We start from the raw sequence: 26,188 nt of genomic DNA, 5'->3' as shown, positions 1-26,188 counted from the left end.
AAAACAATTTCATTTTTTCTCGCCCTGTCTCTCTCTAACACACACGTAGCATAGCCGGCTTTGCTTAGAGTAAAACATTAGCGCCTAGATCTCAGAGACTATAAAAGCTAGAGCACCCAAATTTGGTATCCACACTCCTAATATATCGGACCGAGACGAGTTTGTTTCAAAATTTCGCCACACCCCCTTCCGCCCCCGCAAAGGATGCAAATCTGGGGATATTCACAAATCTCAGAGACTATTAAGGCTAGAGTAACCAAATTTAGTATCCGCACTCCTGTCAGATCTCACTAAAAAACGTATATCTCAAAATTTCGCCCCACCCCCTTCTGCCCCCACAAAAGACGAAAATCTGTTGCATCCATAATATTACACATTCGAGAAAACTAAAAACGCAGAATCATAGATAATGACCATATCTATCAGATTGCTAAATCTGGATCAGATCAGATCATTTTTATAGCCAAAAGGAACAAATCAATTTGCACTGGCTACGCAGCGCCCGACTTCACGCTCAGACTGATTTTCTGTCTCTCTCGCACGCACTCTTTGTCGTGTCGCTCAATATTAGCGGCGTCTGCCGGAGGAGAGCCATACTGACTTAGTATCGGGTATAACTGTAGAGTTGCGGTGTCCGCAGCAACTCACAACGTTCCCCCTCGTTTTTTAATATCGACTGCTATTTGATCGACTATGTTATACCTTCTACGGAATATTTAGGAATATAGTATTATGATTGATCTGACTCTCAATGAAATGAAACAAATAAATCGCATAATTATGGCATCAGATTTTTCGGCCAAATTTAATTTATTGGGCATGGAATGGTCGGTAGACTGCCGAAAGTTTTGGGCCTGATAATAATATAAACAAGCTAATCTTTAGCGCTTTTTTATATCTTGTTATTTTTTTTTTGGTTCGGTTGTCCTTCTTGAAGGTAATTTAATTTTTATTGGGCCAACATCGAAAATAAATGAAACAGAGATAAACAGATAAAGGTACAAAAAATGAAATCAAACATAAAACGCAAATAAAAATTCCAATAATCTCATCGTGGATTCGGCCACATGCGACTTTCACGTGGCGATGGGAGCTTCAATTGATTGCCAAATCGAGGCCTCTCCATGGTTTACGAGGACATGGCGAATTCGTGGCACAGCCACGCGAATGCGCTGATGCTGAGCCCCGCCGACGGGCAGCACTGAGGAGCGACTCGTGGGCACCAATTCTTCATAGGAGATCCCGGCTTCGCGGTCATTTTCAGTGGTCTCATCGGTCATATACTCGGAATCGCTGGGCGATCTTGTATCCGGCACCGCTGATTTTGTGCGTGGCTTCTTGTTCGAGCGTGTGCCAATGCTGCGTCTGCCCAATCCCCGGCTGCGACGCAATGTGTTGTCCAGGACGCGGACCCGCTTTAGTGGCGACTTGGACGCCTTCAGCTGGCTGTGGGCCAGCCGCTGTGCGGTAGACGGCGACTGGCGTATCGAATTCAGAGAGCTCATGAGGCTGCGCTTGGCGTTGGGAGTCCGATACCCCGAAGAGCTGGCGGCTGCTGATGGATTCAGTCGCTTGTGCAGATTCCCAGTGCTCTTGGTCATATTGGGAGTGATCAGCTGGATTTTTGGGGTCTTGCGCAACGACATTGTCGAGGTCGACATTGAGGACATATTCTTCAAAGTTCGGGGCGTGCGAGGGGCCGTTGAACCGGCAGTCGGCGGTGGCATCATCAATTTGCTGCTGCTGCCCGTCCTCGTGGTGGGCGGGGCCTTCTTGCGGGCCGAGCTCTGCTTGGCCTGCCGATAGTTCTCCCATTCGCCAGCCATCAGCTCCAGGGCCATGCGATTGCACCTCATAGGCGTGCACCAGTTGTGATCTGCTGCTCAATCTTGGGCAGCTTCGAGGTGATGGCCTTGCGTTCCTTTTCCTCTTTAAGGAACTGGCCGCCACGATTGTTGAAACGATTCGGCTCGTTGGCCTTTGCCTCTAGAGCCTGCATGCGGGACCAAAGTTCTGCACGGCTCTCGTACAGATCGAAAATCTCCTTGTTGCACGTGTAGAAGCTCTTCAGATCATCCAGCTCCAGCTCGTGCAGCTCCAACAGGTCTTCGTTGTAATAATTATTGTAGTAGTTGGAGAAACGCTTGCGCTCCTGCTGGCTCTTGAGCGTTAGATCCCACCACTTGCTTATCTCGACGCGCAGCTGCTCGATGAACGTCTTGAGGTTCTGGCTGCGCAGTGCCTGGCAGCGCTGCAGCTCCGAATGGAGGATGTCATAGGCGCGCTGCGTATTCTCGGTGCACTCGCGCACTCGTCGCATGGCGCTCTCGTCCTTCTCCTGGAGGCGATCCCACTGCACGTAGATCTTCTCGCGCATGTCATGGATTTTGGAGCGCAGCTCCTGGATCTGCTCGGCATAACTGTTGCGCATCTGCCGCAGCCGCTCTAGTGTCTCTGGTGTTAGATTGTGGCTCAGATCGTTCAGTAGGCGATCCTCTGCATCGGTCTGGGGCATCAGCTCGAGCATCTTCGTGTCATGCTTGATGGCCTTGCGCAGCTGGTCCAGCTCCGTCTGGCGCACTGCGCGCTGACTCGGTCAGCAGATCCGTATAGAAATTATCCGCGTGCGCTTTGAGTTTGTGCAGAAAGTCCTCGCATGTCTTCGGCTCGAACATGAGGGACCACATTGAATGGAGCTGCTCCACATGCTCGCCAGTCATCTCAAGGATCTCTCCCTTGATGGAGGTTGGGTCAACCATAGCCAATAGGAATGGGTCTTGTATTCGCGAATGGAAGGAATTTATGTGATGTGTGCACGATTTCGATTGCACAATGTGTTGCTCAAGGAAAATGCCTCCGCACAGATAAGTGACGCCTCTCGTGTTGGCACAAATTGCACAATGAAAATTTTGTGTGCTTGATTTGCCTCATGCCTCAAAGCACAAAACAAGTTGATTCTGATTGACGTGCGGCCAAAAAAACACCTACTTTATATTGCAAATAAGTTCCTTCAAGGTTTTCCAGTTGTAAAGATAATTCAGGATGAGAAATGTGTTTACTGTTGGGCAAATTGATCAGGGAGGAACGCGGAAAGCGTTCTCCGTGGGATGATTGAACTCGATGCTAAAGTTCCGAATGAGTCGAGCGATGCCCAGCTCGAGCTCCATGTCCACGATGCGCTTTCCAACGCACATCCGGGGTCCAAATACGAAGGGCAAGAACACAAACGGATTCTTCAGCTTCAAGTCATTTGCCGGGCATTGCCTGTTTGAGTCTGTGGCGTTACGAATCCAACGTTCTGGCAGGAACTCAGCAGCCTTGGGGAAGTGCTCCTCGCTTGATAGCAAGCTCAGGGGAACCATCGACACACAGGTACCAGCTGGCACTTGGTATCCGCTCAAAACGCTGTCCCGATTGAGAAATCGGCCATTGCCGATGACCAAAGGATAGATCCGTTGTGACTCTTTGATGCAGGCACGTAGATAGGGAACGTTCTTCATCGATGCCTCAGTGAATTCGGAGTCCTTCTCGGGTAGAACCTTCATCACCTCTTCTCGGAGTATGTCCTGCTTCTCCGGATTCTTGGCAAGGCACAGCAAGGCCGCTGTAAAGGTACTTGAGGTCTGGAAAAAAAGGATGTATGAGATAAGGGTAAGTATGAGAACAACAGACTACGTACGGTATCCACTCCGGCCATTAGCATGTCCATGGCCATAACCGTCGCCACCTTTTTGTCGATCTTGAGCAGCTTTTCCAGTACACTCTGCTCGCTCTCAGGGCGGACAACACCCTCCTTGGCCTCTTTCTCTAGACGCTCTATAGCTTCGTCTACATACGCTGAAGTTATTTCTTGAACGCCATCTAGGGACTTCATTAGCTTCATTAGCTTGGGTGTTTTAACGTAACGCCAGATGGAGGGCTTCATCTCCAGATCGGCTGTTAATTCAAAAAAATCGTCCAGGTACTTGAAAAGTAACACAGCCTGGTCGTTATCGCCCGACTCTTTGAGCAGTCCCAACTGCTTGTCCAGAGCCACCACAGAGACTGACTCGAGGGTCCACCGATTTATAGCGTTTAAGAAATCATCTGGAGCTTCCTGGGTATCGATATCACGGAGTGCTTTAATACTGTGAAGGGGGGAGAACATACTTGAGCGTAAACAGGGATTTATTATCAGTCATACGCACCGTTGCACAAACTCCTGGTTCACTTGGGACATATTCTTATAGTAAAGCCGCACGTTCTTCGGCTGCATTAGGACAGGATTTACAGCCGATCGAAAGTCACTCCAGGTTTTTCCTTGTGTGCGTAAAGCTGCCTCCACTCCCTGTAAGAAATCCTTTCTATGAGTCTTCCGATGATAGCGAAGAGTATCGTTGCCAGGCCGATGCGGCCACACTCCTTCGTTCCGGAACACGACCTCGAAGTCCTTGGGATTGTGAGTCATGAGGTATGACGTACCTCCCATCATACCTGGTAAATATAATATGTTTCCATAGTCGTCTTGCAAAGCTTTGAACAATTTCACAATGTCCAGCTTGCTATATTTTCCTCCAGGCATAAAATTCCGAACAGTAGACAGAAAAGTTGTACTAGGAATCTGATCAAAGGGACGAGCTTGTAGCCACTCTGCATCATTTCTGGGCTCTGCTACAGCTGCTGTGGTCTGCCAACGCTACAAGAGATTTAAAAACGTATATCACTGTGATATCGGATCTATATGTATACTATATATTTACCAGCGGACTGCTGACAGAGAGGGCTGCTTTTTGCGCCTGAATTATAGATAGACCGCTGCGCACTTTCAACATTTTTCTTGTTAGGAACTTAATTCATTCACTGCCAGAGCTATACTGCTAAATCATTCCATTAGCTAACTATTTGAAAGGCCTGCGAGAGCTTTGTTGCAAAAAGAGCTGACCGATAACAGAGCACAAACAGAACAAGAGAGAGAGAGAGTGCCAAAACACGTTCGCGGGAGCGTGCGAATGCCAAACAGAAATAATTGTAAACATTTGCCATATTTTTTTAATATAGACTGCTATTTGATCGACTATGTTATACCTTCTACGGAATATTTAGGAATATAGTATTATGATTGATCTGACTCTCAATGAAATGAAACAAATAAATCGCCATAATTATGGCATCAGATTTTTTGGCCAAATTTAATTTATTGGGCATGGAATGGTCGGTAGACTGCCGAAAGTTTTGGGCCTGATAATAATATTAACAAGCTAATCTTTAGCGCTTTTTATACCCCGATACTCAAAATGAGTATTGGGGTATATTAGATTTGTGGTAAAAGTGGATGTGTGTAACGTCCAGAAGGAATCGTTTCCGAAAGGACAGTGTATCAAGCAGTTAGCACTATCCCATCTAAATTAACATTTGAACTTAAGATACCATCGATAAGACCTAACCAATATAACCAGACTTAACCGATGTTTAAAAGACCTAACCGATAAGGGGTTATCGATACGGGAGTCGGTTGTTGGAAGTAGAAGCAGAAAGTTGAACAAAAAGTCGGAAGAACAGACTCATTAATTGCACATCTTAAATCATACACTTTGTACTCTTTTTCGAAAAACACTATTAATAAACGATACATTATTATTAATCTTACATTTGGGGCTCGTCCGCGTCGAATACAGAGCTCGGAGTGTGTGAAAAAGAAAAACAGAAGAAAGCAGAAGCTGATGCAAGAAGAGGATTGTTGAAAAGTTGTTAAAGTTGTTGTTTGTAGCTACATAAAGTTGTAAAGTTGTTGTTGGTGGCTATAAACATTAAGTTGAACAATCCAAATTCTGAGAGCCTAACAGTAAACACGGAGTTTAATAAAAGATCGGTCGTTTAATTCGGTTGGAAAATTGTGAAATTCATTGTCGCGCCGCAGCGTCGCCTTGTCCGTGCGCAGTACGTACACAAGCAGAAAAAACACGCACAGACACGTTGTGTGTGATACACACTTATAAACAGAAAAGACAAGCACTCGTCGGGTACACAGACACAAGTCGAAAAGAGCCGCAAAATGATGCAAACACCGCCGCCGTTGCACTGGAAAGAGAGAGAGAAGGAAGAAGCTGTACCAGGAACGTCGCGCCCGAGTGCAAACGAGATGAAAGATTTTGAAAATGCGGAAAACAATACTGATGACAAGATTGATCAAATGATAAAGTTGCTAAGTTTGAAACTGCTTTGCGATGAGCAACGAGAAATGAAGATCGCTCCAGATAATTTTACAAAAGTTGTGAGCGATTGTGATGGAAAATCGGTTCCCATAGAAAAATGGTTTGAGATATTCGAAAAAAATGCCGACGCATATGAGCTTACTGAAAAGCAAAAGTATGTGCAGGCCAGAGGAAAAATGACCGGTGCAGCTAAGCTTTTCCTTGAAGCTGAATGCGTGTGCACCTATGAGGAACTCAAGAACGTATTATTGGATGAATTCACATGTAGCTATAACAGTGCAGACGTTCATAAGCTGCTGCAAGAAAGAAAGAGGAAGAGTAGTGAGTCGATGCACGAGTACTTGCTGCAGATGAGAAAAATAGCAGCAGTCGGACATGTTGAACACGCGGCTGTTATAAGCCATATTGTAAACGGTCTGGACATAAGAAACGAGTATAAGTATGCCATGTATCGCTGTAAGACCTTCAGGGACTTGAAAGAAGAGTTCGATATCTATGATCGTTTGAACAAATCGGAGAAGAAGGGCAATAACGAACAGCATAAAACGAGTTTCAAGCAGCAAAGTGGGCAAAGCGGTAAAAAAGAATATTGCTATAACTGTGGATCAGGAGAACACAAACGCAAAGACTGCAAAGCCGAAACAAAGTGTTTTAAGTGCAATCAGAATGGTCACATTTCGCGTAACTGTCCTTATGAAGCTGATAAAGTTGATAAAGTTCGCGTCATTTTGGATCGCAGTCGCATGAAAAAAATTGAAATAAACGGCATTGTTGTTGACTGTCTTGTGGATACAGGGTCAGATGTAACCCTAATCAAAGAGAGTATGTTGAAGACCATGAAAAACGTTAAACTTTTGAAGTGCACAACTATGTTGCGCGGTCTGGGTCAGATATCAACAAAGCCTGTTGGATACTTTAATGCAGAAGTTACCGTGGATAAGTTGCAGACCACACAGAAGTTTTTAGTAGTCCCCAGTAGCCAGATTGATTTCGACGCACTTTTGGGGCAAGATTTCATTAAAAAGTTCCGTTTCGTCGCTGATATGCAAGGATACACGTTTTTGAAGCATGACGCAGATCCTGTGCCAACAGATGAGCATGCTCTTATATATAATGTAACTGAAGAGTCATCCTTTGTAGCTCCGCCGCAATATCGAAAAGACGTTGAACAGATGATAAGAAACAGTTACCAAATGCCCACAGAAGTTGCAAAGCAGTCTCCAATCCAACTGAAGATAGTTCCCGACTGATTAATCAAGCCGTTTCATCACTCACCGAGTCGTTTATCAACAGACGAAGCCAGTGCCGTAAAGAAGCAAGTCGAAGAATGGATCGAGCAAGGAATCGTGCGCAAGTCGTCTTCAAATGTAGCGAGCAGAGTTGTCGTCGTGAAGAAAAAAGATGGTACACTTAGAGTTTGCGTAGACTACAGGAAGTTAAACAGCATGGTATTGCTGGACTGCTTCCCAGTCCTGATCATGGAGGAAGTCTTGGAAAAGCTGCAGTCGGCTAAGTGGTTTACCATAATGGACCTTGAAAACGGATTTTTCCATGTGCCTATGGAAGAGCAAAGCAAGTCGTATACGGCCTTTGTTACAAAGGAGGGATTATTCGAGTTTAATAAAGCGCCTTTCGGATTCAAGAACTCGCCAGCTGCGTTCATTCGGTTCGTAAGCTATATTTTTCAAGAATTAATCAACTCTGACATTATGCAGCTTTATATGGACGACATAATTGTTTACGCCGCGTCGCCCGAGGTATGCATGAGGAAGACAAAGTTGGTCCTGGAGACAGCTGCGCAGTTTGGCCTAAAGATCAAGTGGAAGAAATGTAGCTTCATGCAGCCACGCATTAGCTTTCTGGGCCATATCATTGAGGACGGGAGAATCTGGCCCGGCAAAGAGAAGACAGCAGCTGTCAGTCGGTTTGCTACGCCCAAAGACATTAAAGCAGTTCAAGCATTTCTGGGACTCACAGGCTTTTTCAGAAAGTTCATCCCTGGCTATGCACAAGTTGCCCGGCCGCTCACGAATCTACTCAGGAAGGAAGCAGTTTTGAACATTGGCGAAGCAGAGCAACAGTCGCTACAAACCTTACAGAATCTGCATGTAATCGCACCTGTATTACATTTATACTCACGAGAAGCGCCAACGGAACTCCACAGGGATGCATCCAAAGAAGGTTTCGGAGCAGTTCTGTTGCAGCAGTCTGATGGCAATTTCCACCCGATTTACAATTGGAGTAAAAAGACTACACAAGCCGAGTCCAAACGTCACAGTTACTATTTGGAGGTCAAAGCTGCATACCTCGCACTCAAGAAGTTTCGTCACTACCTGTTGGGGATCAAATTTGATCTTGCCACTGACTGTGCGGCGTTTAAGCAGACAACAACGAAAGTAGATATACCCAGAGAAGTTTCCCAGTGGATTCTGTATATGGAGGACTTTACATTCAAAGCAGTACACCGCCCAGGGGACAGAATGAGACACGTGGACTGTCTCAGTCGTTTTCCGCAGACATGCATGTTCGTGACGACGGAGCTAACAGCTCGGATAAGGAAAGCACAGCAGGATGACGATTTCATCAAAGCCACAGTTGAGATCCTGAAGCAGCACCCATATCAAGACTACAAGCTTAAAGGAGGTCTTCTCTTCAAATCTGTAAATGGCAATGTCGTTTTGGTGGTTCCAAGGCTGATGGAAAGGGAAATCATTCAAGGATCGCATGAAGTTGGTCATTTCTCCACAGCGAAGACAATGCACTCAGTTCAGCAGCAATACTGGATTCCGCACCTTGAACGGAAAGTAAATAAGTTGATTACTAATTGTATCAGTTGTATAATTTTCAGCAAAAAGTTGGGCAAACAAGAAGGCTATCTTCATTGCATTGACAAGGGTGACACACCACTATACACGCTGCACGTTGATCATTTGGGACCAATGGATGCGACAGCCAAGCAATACAAGTACATTTTTGCTGTGGTAGATGCATTCTCCAAGTTTGTGTGGCTGTTCCCAACTAAGTCAACAGGTCACGAAGAAGTTGTGAAGAGGCTGAGAGATTGGTCATTTGTGTTTGGTTTTCCCAAGCGCATAGTCAGCGACAGAGGAGCATTTACATCCAACGCATTCAGCGAGTTTCTCAACGAGAACAAAGTCGAACATGTGTGTACAACGACAGGTGTGGCGAGAGGCAACGGTCAGATTGAGCGGGTGAACCGTTCAATTTTGGGTATCATCGCAAAGCTCTCAGCTCAGGAGTCAACGAAGTGGTACAAGCATGTGCCACAGGTCCAGATGGCGATTAATTCGCATGTGCATTCTACGTTGAAGTCGTCGCCATTCGAGGTCATGTTTGGGACAAAGATGCACAGACAAGCTGAAAGTCGACTATTGGAGGTGCTCAACGAGGAGTTGGTTACGCAGTTTAACAACGAGCGCCAAGAACTGCGTGACCAAGCGAAACAAAACATTGAGAAGGCGCAAGAGGTGTACAAGCGCTATTATGATAAAAAAACGACGACCTGAGCCCGGCTACAGACTAGGAGACATGGTCGCGATCAAGAGGACGCAGTTCGTCGCAGGACGCAAGTTGGCCAGCGAGTATCTAGGCCCATATGAAGTCACCAAGGTAAAGCGGAACGGTCGCTACGACGTCAGAAAGGTTGCTCAAGTCGAGGGCCAAATATCACAGCAACGAGCAGTGACAATATGAAGCTATGGCGTTTTGTCTCAGAGAACGATGATATATTATCATCTGGGACAGATGAAGATGAGCAGGAGGGCCGAATGTAAAGGACAGTGTATCAAGCAGTTAGCACTATCCCATCTAAATTAACATTTGAACTTAAGATACCATCGATAAGACCTAACCGATATAACCAGACTTAACCGATGTTTAAAAGACCTAACCGATAAGGGGTTACGGGAGTCGGTTGTTGGAAGTAGAAGCAGAAAGTTGAACAAAAAGTCGGAAGAACAGACTCATTAATTGCACATCTTAAATCATACACTTTGTACTCTTTTTCGAAAAACACTATTAATAAACGATACATTATTATTAATCTTACATTTGGGGGCTCGTCCGCGTCGAATACAGAGCTCGGAGTGTGTGAAAAAGAAAAACAGAAGAAAGCAGAAGCTGATGCAAGAAGAGGATTGTTGAAAAGTTGTTAAAGTTGTTGTTTGTAGCTACATAAAGTTGTAAAGTTGTTGTTGGTGGCTATAAACATTAAGTTGAACAATCCAAATTCTGAGAGCCTAACAGTAGACACGGAGTTTAATAAAAGATCGGTCGTTTAATTCGGTTGGAAAATTGTGAAATTCATTGTCGCGCCGCAGCGTCGCCTTGTCCGTGCGCAGTACGTACACAAGCAGAAAAAACACGCACAGACACGTTGTGTGTGATACACACTTATAAACAGAAAAGACAAGCACTCGTCGGGTACACAGACACAAGTCGAAAAGAGCCGCAAAATGATGCAAACACCGCCGCCGTTGCACTGGAAAGAGAGAGAGAAGGAAGAAGCTGTACCAGGAACGTCGCGCCCGAGTGCAAACGAGATGAAAGATTTTGAAAATGCGGAAAACAATACTGATGACAAGATTGATCAAATGATAAAGTTGCTAAGTTTGAAACTGCTTTGCGATGAGCAACGAGAAATGAAGATCGCTCCAGATAATTTTACAAAAGTTGTGAGCGATTGTGATGGAAAATCGGTTCCCATAGAAAAATGGTTTGAGATATTCGAAAAAAATGCCGACGCATATGAGCTTACTGAAAAGCAAAAGTATGTGCAGGCCAGAGGAAAAATGACCGGTGCAGCTAAGCTTTTCCTTGAAGCTGAATGCGTGTGCACCTATGAGGAACTCAAGAACGTATTATTGGATGAATTCACATGTAGCTATAACAGTGCAGACATTCATAAGCTGCTGCAAGAAAGAAAGAGGAAGAGTAGTGAGTCGATGCACGAGTACTTGCTGCAGATGAGAAAAATAGCAGCAGTCGGACATGTTGAACACGCGGCTGTTATAAGCCATATTGTAAACGGTCTGGACATAAGAAACGAGTATAAGTATGCCATGTATCGCTGTAAGACCTTCAGGGCCTTGAAAGAAGAGTTCGATATCTATGATCGTTTGAACAAATCGGAGAAGAAGGGCAATAACGAACAGCATAAAACGAGTTTCAAGCAGCAAAGTGGGCAAAGCGGTAAAAAAGAATATTGCTATAACTGTGGATCAGGAGAACACAAACGCAAAGACTGCAAAGCCGAAACAAAGTGTTTTAAGTGCAATCAGAATGGTCACATTTCGCGTAACTGTCCTTATGAAGCTGATAAAGTTGATAAAGTTCGCGTCATTTTGGATCGCAGTCGCATGAAAAAAATTGAAATAAACGGCATTGTTGTTGACTGTCTTGTGGATACAGGGTCAGATGTAACCCTAATCAAAGAGAGTATGTTGAAGACCATGAAAAACGTTAAACTTTTGAAGTGCACAACTATGTTGCGCGGTCTGGGTCAGATATCAACAAAGCCTGTTGGATACTTTAATGCAGAAGTTACCGTGGATAAGTTGCAGACCACACAGAAGTTTTTAGTAGTCCCCAGTAGCCAGATTGATTTCGACGCACTTTTGGGCATGATTTCATTAAAAAGTTCCGTTTCGTCGCTTATATGCAAGGATACACGTTTTTGAAGCATGACGCAGATCCTGTGCCAACAGATGAGCATGCTCTTATATATAATGTAACTGAAGAGTCATCCTTTGTAGCTCCGCCGCAATATCGAAAAGACGTTGAACAGATGATAAGAAACAGTTACCAAATGCCCACAGAAGTTGCAAAGCAGTCTCCAATCCAACTGAAGATAGTTCCCGACGAATTAATCAAGCCGTTTCATCACTCACCGAGTCGTTTATCAACAGACGAAGGAATGGATCGAGCAAGGAATCGTGCGCAAGTCGTCTTCAAATGTAGCGAGCAGAGTTGTCGTCGTGAAGAAAAAAGATGGTACACTTAGAGTTTGCGTAGACTACAGGAAGTTAAACAGCATGGTATTGCTGGACTGCTTCCCAGTCCCGATCATGGAGGAAGTCTTGGAAAAGCTGCAGTCGGCTAAGTGGTTTACCATAATGGACCTTGAAAACGGATTTTTCCATGTGCCTATGGAAGAGCAAAGCAAGTCGTATACGGCCTTTGTTACAAAGGAGGGATTATTCGAGTTTAATAAAGCGCCTTTCGGATTCAAGAACTCGCCAGCTGCGTTCATTCGGTTCGTAAGCTATATTTTTCAAGAATTAATCAACTCTGACATTATGCAGCTTTATATGGACGACATAATTGTTTACGCCGCGTCGCCCGAGGTATGCATGAGGAAGACAAAGTTGGTCCTGGAGACAGCTGCGCAGTTTGGCCTAAAGATCAAGTGGAAGAAATGTAGCTTCATGCAGCCACGCATTAGCTTTCTGGGCCATATCATTGAGGACGGGAGAATCTGGCCCGGCAAAGAGAAGACAGCAGCTGTCAGTCGGTTTGCTACGCCCAAAGACATTAAAGCAGTTCAAGCATTTCTGGGACTCACAGGCTTTTTCAGAAAGTTCATCCCTGGCTATGCACAAGTTGCCCGGCCGCTCACGAATCTACTCAGGAAGGAAGCAGTTTGGAACATTGGCGAAGCAGAGCAACAGTCGCTACAAACCTTAAAGAATCTGCATGTAATCGCACCTGTATTACATTTATACTCACGAGAAGCGCCAACGGAACTCCACACGGATGCATCCAAAGAAGGTTTCGGAGCAGTTCTGTTGCAGCAGTCTGATGGCAATTTCCACCCGATTTACAATTGGAGTAAAAAGACTACACAAGCCGAGTCCAAACGTCACAGTTACTATTTGGAGGTCAAAGCTGCATACCTCGCACTCAAGAAGTTTCGTCACTACCTGTTGGGGATCAAATTTGATCTTGCCACTGACTGTGCGGCGTTTAAGCAGACAACAACGAAAGTAGATATACCCAGAGAAGTTTCCCAGTGGATTCTGTATATGGAGGACTTTACATTCAAAGCAGTACACCGCCCAGGGGACAGAATGAGACACGTGGACTGTCTCAGTCGTTTTCCGCAGACATGCATGTTCGTGACGACGGAGCTAACAGCTCGGATAAGGAAAGCACAGCAGGATGACGATTTCATCAAAGCCACAGTTGAGATCCTGAAGCAGCACCCATATCAAGACTACAAGCTTAAAGGAGGTCTTCTCTTCAAATCTGTAAATGGCAATGACGTTTTGGTGGTTCCAAGGCTGATGGAAAGGGAAATCATTCAAGGATCGCATGAAGTTGGTCATTTCTCCACAGCGAAGACAATGCACTCAGTTCAGCAGCAATACTGGATTCCGCACCTTGAACGGAAAGTAAATAAGTTGATTACTAATTGTATCAGTTGTATAATTTTCAGCAAAAAGTTGGGCAAACAAGAAGGCTATCTTCATTGCATTGACAAGGGTGACACACCACTATACACGCTGCACGTTGATCATTTGGGACCAATGGATGCGACAGCCAAGCAATACAAGTACATTTTTGCTGTGGTAGATGCATTCTCCAAGATTGTGTGGCTGTTCCCAACTAAGTCAACAGGTCACGAAGAAGTTGTGAAGAGGCTGAGAGATTGGTCATTTGTGTTTGGTTTTCCCAAGCGCATAGTCAGCGACAGAGGAGCAGCGTTTACATCCAACGCATTCAGCGAGTTTCTCAACGAGAACAAAGTCGAACATGTGTGTACAACGACAGGTGTGGCGAGAGGCAACGGTCAGATTGAGCGGGTGAACCGTTCAATTTTGGGTATCATCGCAAAGCTCTCAGCTCAGGAGTCAACGAAGTGGTACAAGCATGTGCCACAGGTCCAGATGGCGATTAATTCGCATGTGCATTCTACGTTGAAGTCGTCGCCATTCGAGGTCATGTTTGGGACAAAGATGCACAGACAAGCTGAAAGTCGACTATTGGAGGTGCTCAACGAGGAGTTGGTTACGCAGTTTAACAACGAGCGCCAAGAACTGCGTGACCAAGCGAAACAAAACATTGAGAAGGCGCAAGGGGTGTACAAGCGCTATTATGATAAAAAAACGACGACCTGAGCACGGCTACAGACTAGAAGACATGGTCGCGATCTAGAGGACGCAGTTCGTCGCAGGACGCAAGTTGGCCAGCGAGTATCTAGGCCCATATGAAGTCACCAAGGTAAAGCGGAACGGTCGCTACGACGTCAGAAAGGTTGCTCAAGTCGAGGGGCCAAATATCACAGCAACGAGCAGTGACAATATGAAGCTATGGCGTTTTGTCTCAGAGAACGATGATATATTATCATCTGGGACAGATGAAGATGAGCAGGAGGGCCGAATGTAAAGGACAGTGTATCAAGCAGTTAGCACTATCCCATCTAAATTAACATTTGAACTTAAGATACCATCGATAAGACCTAACCGATATAACCAGACTTAACCGATGTTTAAAAGACCCAACCGATAAGGGGTTATCGATACGGGAGTCGGTTGTTGGAAGTAGAAGCAGAAAGTTGAACAAAAAGTCGGAAGAACAGACTCATTAATTGCACATCTTAAATCATACACTTTGTACTCTTTTTCGAAAAACACTATTAATAAACGATACATTATTATTAATCTTACATATATATTCTTGATCAGCATCAATAGCCGAGTCGATTGAGCCCTGTCTGTCTGTCCGTCTGTCCGTCCGTCCGTCCGTCCGTCCCCTTCAGCGCCTAGTGCTCAAAGACTATAAGAGCTAGAGCAACGATGTTTTGGATCCAGACTTCTGTGATATGTCACTGCTACAAAAATATTTCAAAACTTCGCCCCGCCCACTTCCGCCCCCGCAAAGGACGAAAATCTGGGGCATCCACAAATCTCAGAGACTATTAAGGCTAGAGTAACCAAATTTGGTAGCCGCACTTCTGTTAGATCTCACTATAAAAAGTATATCTCAGAATGTCGCCCCACCCCCTTCCGCCCCCACAAAAGACGAAAATCTGTTGCATCCACAAGATTGCACATTCGAGAAAACTAAAAACGCAGAATCATAGATAATGACCATATCTATCAGATTGCTGAATCTGGATCAGATCGGATCATTTTTGTAGCCATAAGGAACAAATCAATTTGCACTGGCTACGCAGCCCCCGACGTCACGCTCAGACTGATTTTCTGTCTCTCTCGCACGCACTCCTTGTCGTGTCGTTTAATATTAGCGGCGTCTGCCGGAGGAGAGTCATACTGACTTAGTATCGGGTATAACTGTAGAGTTGCGGTCTCCGCAGCAACTCACAACGTTCCCCCTCTTTTTTTTTGGTTTGGTCGTCCTTCTTGAAGGTAATTTAATTTTTATTGGGCCAACATCGAAAATAAATGAAACAGAGATAAACAGATAAAGGTACAAAAAATGAAATCAAACATAAAACGCAAATAAAAATTCCAATAATCTCATCGTGGATTCGGCCACATGCGACTTTCACGTGGCGATGGGAGCTTCAATTGATTGCCAAATCGAGGCCTCTCCTCCTGATTGACCGCCTGCTTTGACGGTGTGTTGGCGGCCGACGCCACCGAATTGTGGTTTACATGGCATGGCGAATTCGTGGCACAGCCACGCGATTGCGCTGATGCTGAGCCCCGCCGACGGGCAGCACTGAGGAGCGACTCGTGGGCACCAATTCTTCATAGGAGATCCCGGCTTCGCGGTCATTTTCAGTGGTCTCATCGGTCATATACTCGGAATCGCTGGGCGATCTTGTATCCGGCACCGCTGATTTTGTGCGTGGCTTCTTGTTCGAGCGTGTGCCAATGCTGCGTCTGCCCAATCCCCCGCTGCGACGCAATGTGTTGTCCAGGACGCGGACCCGCTTTAGTGGCGACTTGGACGCCTTCAGCTGGCTGTTGGCCAGCCGCTGTGAGGTAGACGGCGACGGGCGTATCGAATTCAGAGAGCTCATGAGGCTGCGCTTGGCGTTGGGAGTCCGATACCCCGAAGAGCTGGCGGCTGCTGATGGATTCAGTCGCTTGTGCAGATTCCCAGTGCTCTTGGTCATATTGGGAGTGATCAGCTGGATTGTTGGGGGCTTGCGCAACGACATTGTCGAGGTCGACATTGAGGACATGTTCTTCAAAGTACGGGGCGTGCGAGGGGCCGTTGAACCGGCAGTCGGCGGTGGCATCATCAATTTGCTGCTGCTGCCCGTCCTCGTGGTGGGCGGGGCCTTCTTGCGGGCGGCGCTTTGCTTGCCCTGCCGATAGTTCTCCCATTCGCCAGCCATCAGCTCCAGTATATTCTCGCCATAAACCAGAAACGGGCCAAGCGATTGCACCTCATAGGCGTGCACCAGTTCAGTGATCTGCTGCTCAATCTTGGGCAGCTTCGAGGTGATGGCCTTGCGTTCCTTTTCCTCTTTAAGGAACTGGCCGCCACGATTGTTGAAACGATTCGGCTCGTTTGCCTTTACCTCTAGAGCCTGCATGCGGGACCAAAGTTCTGCACGGCTCTCGTACAGATCGAAAATCTCCTTGTTGCACGTGTAGAAGCTCTTCAGATCATCCAGCTCCAGCTCGTGCAGCTCCAACAGGTCTTCGTTGTAATCCGTATTGTAGTAGTTGGAGATACGTTTGCGCTCCTGCTGGCTCTTGAGCGTTAGATCCCACCACTTGCTTATCTCAACGCGCAGCTGCTCGATGAACGTCTTGAGGTTCTGGCTGCGCAGTGCCTGGCAGCGCTGCAGCTCCGAATGGAGGATATCATAGGTGCGCTGCGTATTCTCGGTGCACTCGCGCACTCGTCGCATGGCGCTCTCGTCCGTCTCCTGGAGGCGATCCCACAGCACGTAGATCTTCTCGCGCATGTCATGGATTTTGGAGCGCAGCTCCTGGATCTGCTCGGCATAACTGTTGCGCATCTGCCGCAGCCGCTCTAGTGTCTCTGGTGTTAGATTGTGGCTCAGATCGTTCAGTAGGCGATCCTCTGCATCGGTCTGGGGCATCAGCTCGAGCATCTTCATGTCATGCTTGATGGCCTTGCGCAGCTGGTCCAGCTCCGTCTGGCGCACTGCGCGCTGAGAGCGCAGGTTGTCGAGATGGTCGCGAAAGCCGTCCATCTCATCGGGCAGGGGCAGCGGGTCCGCCAGTAGAGGGAGCGGCAGTGCGCCCAGCTCTTCGCAGAGCTGCTCCTGCTGGAGCAGCAGCTCCCCGATCTCCGCCCGACGTTTCGAGAGCTCCTCGCGCAGATGCTCAATGCTTTTATCCAGCTTCAGCTGCCATATGATCAGTGGCACATCGTCTGCCTCTGACCAATGTCCACCGTCTCATGGAGGAGTCGGGGGAGGTCGCTGGCCTCGGCTCGGAGTGCGGCTATGTCATCCAGGATGGCCGCCTGCTTCTCCCGCGACTCGGTCAGCTGAATGGAGCTGCTCCACATGCTCGCCAGTCATCTCAAGGATCTCTCCCTTGATGGAGGTTGGGTCAACCATAGCCAATAGGAATGGGTCTTGTATTCGCGAATGGAAGGAATTTATGTGATGTGTGCAGGATTTCGATTGCACAATGTGTTGCTCAAGGAAAATGCCTCCGCACAGATAAGTGACGCCTCTCGTGTTGGCACAAATTGCACAATGAAAATTTTGTGTGCTTGATTTGCCTCATGCCTCAAAGCACAAAGCAAGTTGATTCTGATTGACGTGCGGCCAAAAAAACACCTACTTTTTATTGCAAATAAGTTCCTTCAAGGTTTTCCAGTTGTAAAGATAATTTAGGATTAGAAATGTGTTTACTGTTGGGCAAATTGATCAGGGAGGAGCGGAAAGCGTTCTCCGTGGGATGATTGAACTCGATGCTAAAGTTGCACGATGCGCTTTCGCAAGAACACAAACGGATTCTTCAGCTTCAAGTCATTTGCCGGGCATTGCCCGCTGGAGTCTGTGGCGTTACGAATCCAACGTTCTGGCAGGAACTCAGAAGCCTTGGGGAAGTGCTCCTCGCTTGATAGCAAGCTCAGGGGAACCATCGACACACAGGTACCAGCTGGCACTTGGTATCCGCTCAAAACGCTGTCCCGATTGAGAAATCGGCCATTGCCGATGACCAAAGGATAGATCCGTTGTGACTCTTTGATGCAGGCACGTAGATAGGGAACGTTCTTCATCGATGCCTCAGTGAATTCGGAGTCCTTCTCGGGTAGAACCTTCATCACCTCTTCTCGGAGTACGGCCTGCTTCTCCGGATTCTTGGCAAGGCACAGCAAGGCCGCTGTAAAGGTACTTGAGGTCTGGAAAAAAAGTATGTATGAGATAAGGGTAAGTATGAGAACAACAGACTACGTACGGTATCCACTCCGGCCATTAGCATGTCCATGGCCATAACCGTCGCCACCTTTTTGTCGATCTTGAGCAGCTTTTCCAGTACACTCTGCTCGCTCTCAGGGCGGACAACACCCTCCTTGGCCTCTTTCTCTAGACGCTCTATAGCTTCGTCTACATACGCTGAAGTTATTTCTTGTACGCCATCTAGGGACTTCATTAGCTTCATTAGCATCTCCAGATCGGCTGTTAATTCAAAAAAATCGTCCAGGTACTTGAAAAGTAACACAGCCTGGTCGTTATCGCCCGACTCTTTGAGCAGTCCCAACTGCTTGCCCAGAGCCACCACAGAGACTGACTCGAGGGTCCACCGATTTATAACGTTTAAGAAATCATCTGGAGCTTCCTGGGTATCGATATCACGGAGTGCTTTAATACTGTGAAGGGGGGAGAACATACTTGAGCGTAAACAGGGATTTATTATCAGTCATACGCACCGTTGCACAAACTCCTGGTTTACTTGGGACATCTTCTTATAGTAAAGCCGCACGTTCTTCGGCTGCATTAGGACAGGATTTACAGCCGATTGAAAGTCGCTCCAGGTTTTTCCTTGTGTGGGTAAAGCTCCCTCCACTCCCTGGAAGAAATCCTTTCTATGAGTCTTCCGATGATAGCGAAGAGTATCGCTGCCAGGCCGATGCGGCCACACTCCTTCGTTCTGGAAGACGACCTCGAAGTCCTTGGGATTGTGAGTCATCAGGTATGACGTACCTCCCATCATACCTGGTAAATATAATATGTTTCCATAGTCGTCTTGCAAAGCTTTGAACAATTTCACAATGTCCAGTTTGCTATATTTTCCTCCAGGCATAAAATTCCGAACAGTAGACAGAAAAGTTGTACTAGGAATCTGATCAAAGGGACGAGCTTGTAGCCACTCTGCATCATTTCTGGGCTCTGCTACAGCTGCTGTGGTCTGCCAACGCTACAAGAGATTTAAAAACGTATATCACTGTGATATCGCATCTATATGTATACTATATATTTACCAGCGGACTGCTGACAGAGAGGGCTGCTTTTTGCGCCTGAATTATAGATAGACCGCTGCGCACTTTCAACATTTTGCTTGTTAGGAACTTAATTCTTTCACTGCCAGAGCTATACTGCTAAATCATTCCATTAGCTAGCTATTTGAAAGGCCTGCGAGAGCTTTGTTGCAAAAAGAGCTGACCGATAACAGAGCACAAACAGAACAAGAGAGAGAGAGAGAGTGCCAAAACACGTTCGCGGGAGCGTGCGAATGCCAAACAGAAATAATTGTAAACATTTGCCATATTTTTTTAATATAGACTGCTATTTGATCGACTATGTTATACCTTCTACGGAATATTTAGGAATATAGTATTATGATTGATCTGACTCTCAATGAAATGAAACAAATAAATCGCCATAATTATGGCATCAGATTTTTTGGACAAATTTAATTTATTGGGCATGGAATGGTCGGTAGACTGCCGAAAGTTTTTGGCCTGATAATAATATAAACAAGCTAATCTTTAGCGCTTTTTTATATCTTGTTATTTTTTTTTTGGTTCGGTTGTCCTTCTTGAAGGTAATTTAATTTTTATTGGGCCAACATCGAAAATAAATGAAACAGAGATAAACAGATAAAGGTACAAAAAATAAAATCAAACATAAAACGCAAATAAAAATTCCAATAATCTCATCGTGGATTCGGCCACATGCGACTCTCACGTGGCGATGGGAGCTTCAATTGATTGCCAAATCGAGGCCTCTCCTCCTGATTGACCGCCTGCTTTGACGGTGTGTTGGCGGCCGACGCCACCGAATTGTGGTTTACGAGGACATGGCGAATTCGTGGCACAGCCACGCGATTGCGCTGATGCTGAGCCCCGCCGACGGGCAGCACTGAGGAGCGACTCGTGGGCACCAATTCTTCATAGGAGATCCCGGCTTCGCGGTCATTTTCAGTGGTCTCATCGGTCATATACTCGGAATCGCTGGGCGATCTTGTATCCGGCACCGCTGATTTTGTGCGTGGCTTCTTGTTCGAGCGTGTGCCAATGCTGCGTCTGCCCAATCCCCCGCTGCGACGCAATATGTTGTCCAGGACGCGGACCCGCTTTAGTGGCGACTTGGACGCCTTCAGCTGGCTGTTGGCCAGCCGCTGTGCGGTAGACGGCGACGGGCGTATCGAATTCAGAGAGCTCATGAGGCTGCGCTTGGCGTTGGGAGTCCGATACCCCGAAGAGCTGGCGGCTGCTGATGGATTCAGTCGCTTGTGCAGATTCCCAGTGCTCTTGGTCATATTGGGAGTGATCAGCTGGATTGTTGGGGTCTTGCGCAACGACACTGTCGAGGTCGACATTGAGGACATGTTCTTCAAAGTTCGGGGCGTGCGAGGGGCCGTTGAACCGGCAGTCGGCGGTGGCATCATCAATTTGCTGCTGCTGCCCGTCCTCGTGGTGGGCGGGCCTTCTTGCGGGCCGAGCTCTGCTTGGCCTGCCGATAGTTCTCCCATTCGCCAGCCATCAGCTCCAGTATGTTCTCGCCATAAACCAGAAACGGGCCATGCGATTGCACCTTATAGGCGTGCACCAGTTCAGTGATCTGCTGCTCAATCTTGGGCAGCTTCGAGGTGATGGCCTTGCGTTCCTTTTCCTCTTTAAGGAGCTGGCCGCCACGATTGTTGAAACGATTCGGCTCGTTGGCCTTTGCCTCTAGAGCCTGCATGTGGGACCAAAGTTCTGCACGGCTCTCGTACAGATCGAAAATCTCTTTGTTGCACGTGTAGAAGCTCTTCAGATCATCCAGCTCCAGCTCGTGCAGCTCCAACAGGTCTTCGTTGTAATACTTATTGTAGTAGTTGGAGAAACGCTTGCGCTCCTGCTGGCTCTTGAGCGTTAGATCCCACCACTTGCTTATCTCGACGCGCAGCTGCTCGATGAACGTCTTGAGGTTCTGGCTGCGCAGTGCCTGGCAGCGCTGCAGCTCCGAATGGAGGATGTCATAGGTGCGCTGCGTATTCTCGGTGCACTCGCGCACTCGTCGTATGGCGCTCTCGTCCGTCTCCTGAAGGCGATCCCACAGCACGTAGATCTTCTCGCGCATGTCATGGATTTTGGAGCGCAGCTCCTGGATCTGCTCGGCATAACTGTTGCGCATCTGCCGCAGCCGCTCTAGTGTCTCTGGTGTTAGATTGTGGCTCAGATCGTTCAGTAGGCGATCCTCTGCATTGGTCTGGGGCTTCAGCTCGAGCATCTTCATGTCATGCTTGATGGCCTTGCGCAGCTGGTCCAGCTCCGTCTGGCGCACTGCGCGCTGAGAGCGCAGGTTGTCGAGATGGTCGCGAAAGCCGTCCATCTCATCGGGCAGGGGCAGCGGGTCCGCCAGTAGAGGGAGCGGCAGTGCGCCCAGCTCTTTGCAGAGCTGCTCCTGCTGGAGCAGCAGCTCCCCGATCTCCGCCCGACGTTTCGAGAGCTCCTCGCGCAGATGCTCAATGCTTTTGTTCAGCTTCAGCTGCCATATGATCAGTGGCACATCGTCGGGCCTCTGACCAATGTCCACCGTCTCAGGGAGGAGTCGGGTGAGGTCGCTGGCCTCGGCTCGGAGTGCGGCTATGTCATCCAGGATGGCCGCCTGCCGCCCGCGACTCGGTCAGCAGATCCGTATAGAAATTATCCGCGTGCGCCTTGAGTTTGTGCAGAAAGTCCTCGCATGTCTTCGGCTCGAACATGAGGGACCACATTGAATGGAGCTGCTCCACATGCTCGCCAGTCATCTCAAGGATCTCTCCCTTGATGGAGGTTGGGTCAACCATAGCCAATAGGAATGGGTCTTGTATTCTCGAATGGAAGGAATTTATGTGATGTGTGCAGGATTTCGATTGCACAATGTGTTGCTCAAGGAAATGCCTCCGCACAGATAAGTGACGCCTCTCGTGTTGGCACAAATTGCACAATGAAAATTTTGTGTGAAATTTTTGCCTCATGCCTCAAAGCACAAAACAAGTTGATTCCGATTGACGTGCGGCCAAAAAAACACCTACTTTATATTGCAAATAAGTTCCTTCAAGGTTTTCCAGTTGTAAAGATAATTTAGGATGAGAAATGTGTTTACTGTTGGGCAAATTGATCAGGGAGGAGGGGAAAGCGTTCTCCGTGGGATGATTGAACTCGATGCTAAAGTTCCGAATGAGTCGAGCGATGCCCAGCTCGAGCTCCATGTCGACGATGCGCTTTCCAACGCACATCCGGGGTCCAAATCCGAAGGGCAAGAACACAAACGGATTTTTCAGCTTCAAGTCATTTGCCGGGCATTGCCCGTTGGAGTCTGTGGCGTTACGAATCCAACGTTCTGGCAGGAACTCAGCAGCCTTGGGGAAGTGCTCCTCGCTTGATAGCAAGCTCAGGGGAACCATCGACACACAGGTACCAGCTGGCACTTGGTATCCGCTCAAAACGCTGTCCCGATTGAGAAATCGGCCTTTGCCGATGACCAAAGGATAGATCCGTTGTGACTCTTTGATGCAGGCACGTAGATAGGGAACGTTCTTCATCGATGCCTCAGTGAATTCGGAGTCCTTCTCGGGTAGAACCTTCATCCCCTCTTCTCGGAGTACGGCCTGCTTCTCCGGATTCTTGGCAAGGCACAGCAAGGCCGCTGTAAAGGTACTTGAGGTCTGGAAAAAAAGGATGTATGGGATAAGGGTAAGTATGAGAACAACAGACTACGTACGGTATGCACTCCGGCGATTAGCATGTCCATGGCCATAACCGTCGCCACCTTTTTGTCGATCTTGAGCAGCTTTTCCAGTACACTCTGCTCGCTCTCAGGGCGGACAACACCCTCCTTGGCCTCTTTCTCTAGACGCTCTATAGCTTCGTCTACATACGCTGAAGTTATTTCTTGAACGCCATCTAGGGACTTCATTAGCTTCATTAGCTTGGGTGTTTTAACGTTACGCCAGATGGAGGGCTTCATCTCCAGATCGGCTGTTAATTCAAAAAAATCGTCCAGGTACTTGAAAAGTAACACAGCCTGGTCGTTATCGCCCGACTCTTTGAGCAGTCCCAACTGCTTGTCCAGAGCCACCACAGAGACTGACTCGAGGGTCCACCGATTTATAACGTTTAAGAAATCATCTGGAGCTTCCTGGGTATCGATATCACGGAGTGCTTTAATACTGTGAAGGGGGGAGAACATACTTGAGCGTAAACAGGGATTTATTATCAGTCATACGCACCGTTGCACAAACTCCTGGTTCACTTGGGACATCTTCTTATAGTAAAGCCGCACGTTCTTCGGCTGCATTAGGACAGGATTTACAGCCGATCGAAAGTCGCTCCAGGTTTTTCCTTGTGTGGGTAAAGCTCCATCCACTCCCTGGAAGAAATCCTTTCTATGAGTCTTCCGATGATAGCGAAGAGTATCGCTGCCAGGCCGATGCGGCCACACTCCTTCGTTCCGGAACACGACCTCGAAGTCCTTGGGATTGTGAGTCATCAGGTATGACGTACCTCCCATCATACCTGGTAAATATAATATGTTTCCATAGTCGTCTTGCAAAGCTTTGAACAATTTCACAATGTCCAGTTTGCTATATTTTCCTCCAGGCATAAAATTCCGAACAGTAGACAGAAAAGTTGTACTAGGAACCTGATCAAAGGGACGAGCTTGTAGCCACTCTGCATCATTTCTGGGCTCTGCTACAGCTGCTGTGGTCTGCCAACGCTACAAGAGATTTAACGAGGGGAACGTTGTGAGTTGCAGCGGACACCGCAACTCTACAGTTATACCCGATACTAAGTCAGTATGGCTCTCCTCCGGCAGACGCCGCTAATATTGAACCACACGACAAAGAGTGCGTGCGAGAGAGACAGAAAATCAGTCTGAGCGTGACGTCGGGCGCTGCGTAGCCACTGCAAATTGATTTGTTCCTTTTGGCTATATTAATGATCTGATCTGATCCAGATTCAGCAGTCTGATAGATATGGTCATTATCTATGATTCTGCTTTTTTAGTTTTCTCGAATGTGCAATATTGTGGATGCAACAGATTTTCGTCTTTTGTGGGGGCGGAAGGGGGTGGGGCGAAATTCTGAGATATACGTTTTGTAGTGAGATCTAACAGAAGTGCGGATACCAAATTTGGTTACTCTAGCTTTAATAGTCTCTGAGATTTGTGGATGCCCCAGATTTTCGTCCTTTGCGGGGCGGAAGGGGGTGTGCCGAAATTTGGACACGAAACGGTCAAGGTCCGATATCACAGGAGTGTGGATATCAAATTTGGTTGCTCTGGCTCTTATAGGTTCTGAGATCCTTGAACTCATATTTTGCAATTGGCAAAGCCGACCATGAAACCTGTGTGTTAGAGAGAGACAGAGCGAGAAAGAATGAAATTGTTTTCTTGATTCTGACTATAATAATTATACGATTTGGTTGAGATTTTACACTCTAGAATATATAGTCATCCTCTACGATTCTGCGTTTTTGGTTTTATCGTATCTTTAAAAATGTGGATGCCACAGATTTTCGTCCTTTGGGGGGGCGGAAGTGGGCGGGGCGAAGTTTTGAAATATTTTTGAAGCAGTGACATATCACAGAAGTCTGGATCCAAAACATCGTTGCTCTAGCTCTTATAGTCTTTGAGCACTAGGCGCTGAAGGGGACGGACGGACGGACGGACGGACGGACGGACGGACAGACGGACGGACGGACGGACGGACAGACGGACGGACGGACGGACGGACGGACGGACAGACAGGTCTCAATCGCCTCGGCTATTGATGCTGATCAAGAATATATATACTTTATGGGGTCGGAAACGATTCCTTCTGGACGTTACACACATCCACTTTTACCACAAATCTAATATACCCCAATACTCATTTTGAGTATCGGGTATAAAAACGTATATCACTGTGATATCGGATCTATATGTATACTATATATTTACCAGCGGACTGCTGACAGAGAGGGCTGCTTTTTGCGCCTGAATTATAGATAGACCGCTGCGCACTTTCAACATTTTGCTTGTTAGGAACTTAATCCATTCACTGCCAGAGCTATACTGCTAAATCATTCCATAAGCTAGCTATTTGAAAGGCCTGCGAGAGCTTTGTTGCAAAAAGAGCTGACCAATAACAGAGCACAAACAGAACAAGAGAGAGAGAGAGAGAGTGCCAAAACACGTTCGCGGGAGCGTGCGAATGCCAAACAGAAATAATTGTAAACATTTGCCATATTTTTTTAATATAGACTGCTATTTGATCGACTATGTTATACCTTCTTCGGAATATTTAGGAATATAGTATTATGATTGATCTGACTCTCAATGAAATGAAACAAATAAATCGCCATAATTATGGCATCAGATTTTTTGGCCAAATTTAATTTATTGGGCATGGAATGGTCGGTAGACTGCCGAAAGTTTTGGGCCTGATAATAATATAAACAAGCTAATCTTTAGCGCTTTTTTATATCTTGTTATTTTTTTTTTTGGTTCGGTTGTCCTTCTTGAATGTAATTTAATTTTTATTGGGCCAACATCGAAAATAAATGAAACAGAGATAAACAGATAAAGGTACAAAAAATGAAATCAAACATAAAACGCAAAT

The 26,188-nt window shown here is 46.8% G+C and overlaps 4 protein-coding genes and 2 pseudogenes across 4 annotated transcripts; all 6 read right to left on the bottom strand.

Moving 5' to 3' along the window:
* Positions 1 to 3,047: 3,047 nt before the first annotated feature.
* On the bottom strand, positions 3,048 to 4,162 carry LOC117190599 (probable cytochrome P450 12a5, mitochondrial). Its single transcript, XM_033395645.1, has 2 exons — positions 3,680 to 4,162; positions 3,048 to 3,623 (listed from the first exon to the last, which is right to left on the bottom strand). The coding sequence occupies exons 1-2, from the start codon at positions 4,145 to 4,147 to the stop codon at positions 3,075 to 3,077; spliced, it is 1,017 nt and encodes a 338-aa protein (XP_033251536.1). The 5' UTR covers positions 4,148 to 4,162; the 3' UTR covers positions 3,048 to 3,074.
* Positions 4,163 to 4,169: 7 nt separating this feature from the next.
* On the bottom strand, positions 4,170 to 4,850 carry LOC117190600 (probable cytochrome P450 12a4, mitochondrial). Its single transcript, XM_033395646.1, has 2 exons — positions 4,740 to 4,850; positions 4,170 to 4,675 (listed from the first exon to the last, which is right to left on the bottom strand). The coding sequence occupies exons 1-2, from the start codon at positions 4,809 to 4,811 to the stop codon at positions 4,178 to 4,180; spliced, it is 570 nt and encodes a 189-aa protein (XP_033251537.1). The 5' UTR covers positions 4,812 to 4,850; the 3' UTR covers positions 4,170 to 4,177.
* Positions 4,851 to 15,825: 10,975 nt separating this feature from the next.
* LOC117190120 (protein regulator of cytokinesis 1-like) lies at positions 15,826 to 17,043 on the bottom strand. The gene has a single exon (XM_033395207.1). It carries the CDS (start codon positions 17,041 to 17,043, stop codon positions 15,826 to 15,828), a length of 1,218 nt encoding a protein of 405 aa, XP_033251098.1.
* Positions 17,044 to 17,936: 893 nt separating this feature from the next.
* Positions 17,937 to 19,703, bottom strand: LOC117190598 (annotated as a pseudogene).
* Positions 19,704 to 20,217: 514 nt separating this feature from the next.
* Positions 20,218 to 22,390, bottom strand: LOC117190595 (annotated as a pseudogene).
* Positions 22,391 to 22,666: 276 nt separating this feature from the next.
* Positions 22,667 to 25,614, bottom strand: LOC117190601 (probable cytochrome P450 12a5, mitochondrial; the record flags this gene model as incomplete). The annotated part of the gene is made up of 4 exons (XM_033395647.1): positions 25,528 to 25,614; positions 23,816 to 24,303; positions 23,308 to 23,755; positions 22,667 to 23,251 (listed from the first exon to the last, which is right to left on the bottom strand). Coding segments are annotated over exons 1-4 (1,593 nt in total), but the record flags the coding sequence as incomplete, so codon positions are not given.
* Between the last annotated feature and the right edge of the window lie 574 nt (positions 25,615 to 26,188).

The sequence above is a fragment of the Drosophila miranda genome, assembly GCF_003369915.1.
Source record: "Drosophila miranda strain MSH22 chromosome Y unlocalized genomic scaffold, D.miranda_PacBio2.1 Contig_Y1_pilon, whole genome shotgun sequence".
NCBI lineage: Eukaryota > Metazoa > Arthropoda > Insecta > Diptera > Drosophilidae > Drosophila > Drosophila miranda.
This window is presented reverse-complemented; position numbering and strand designations above follow the sequence as displayed.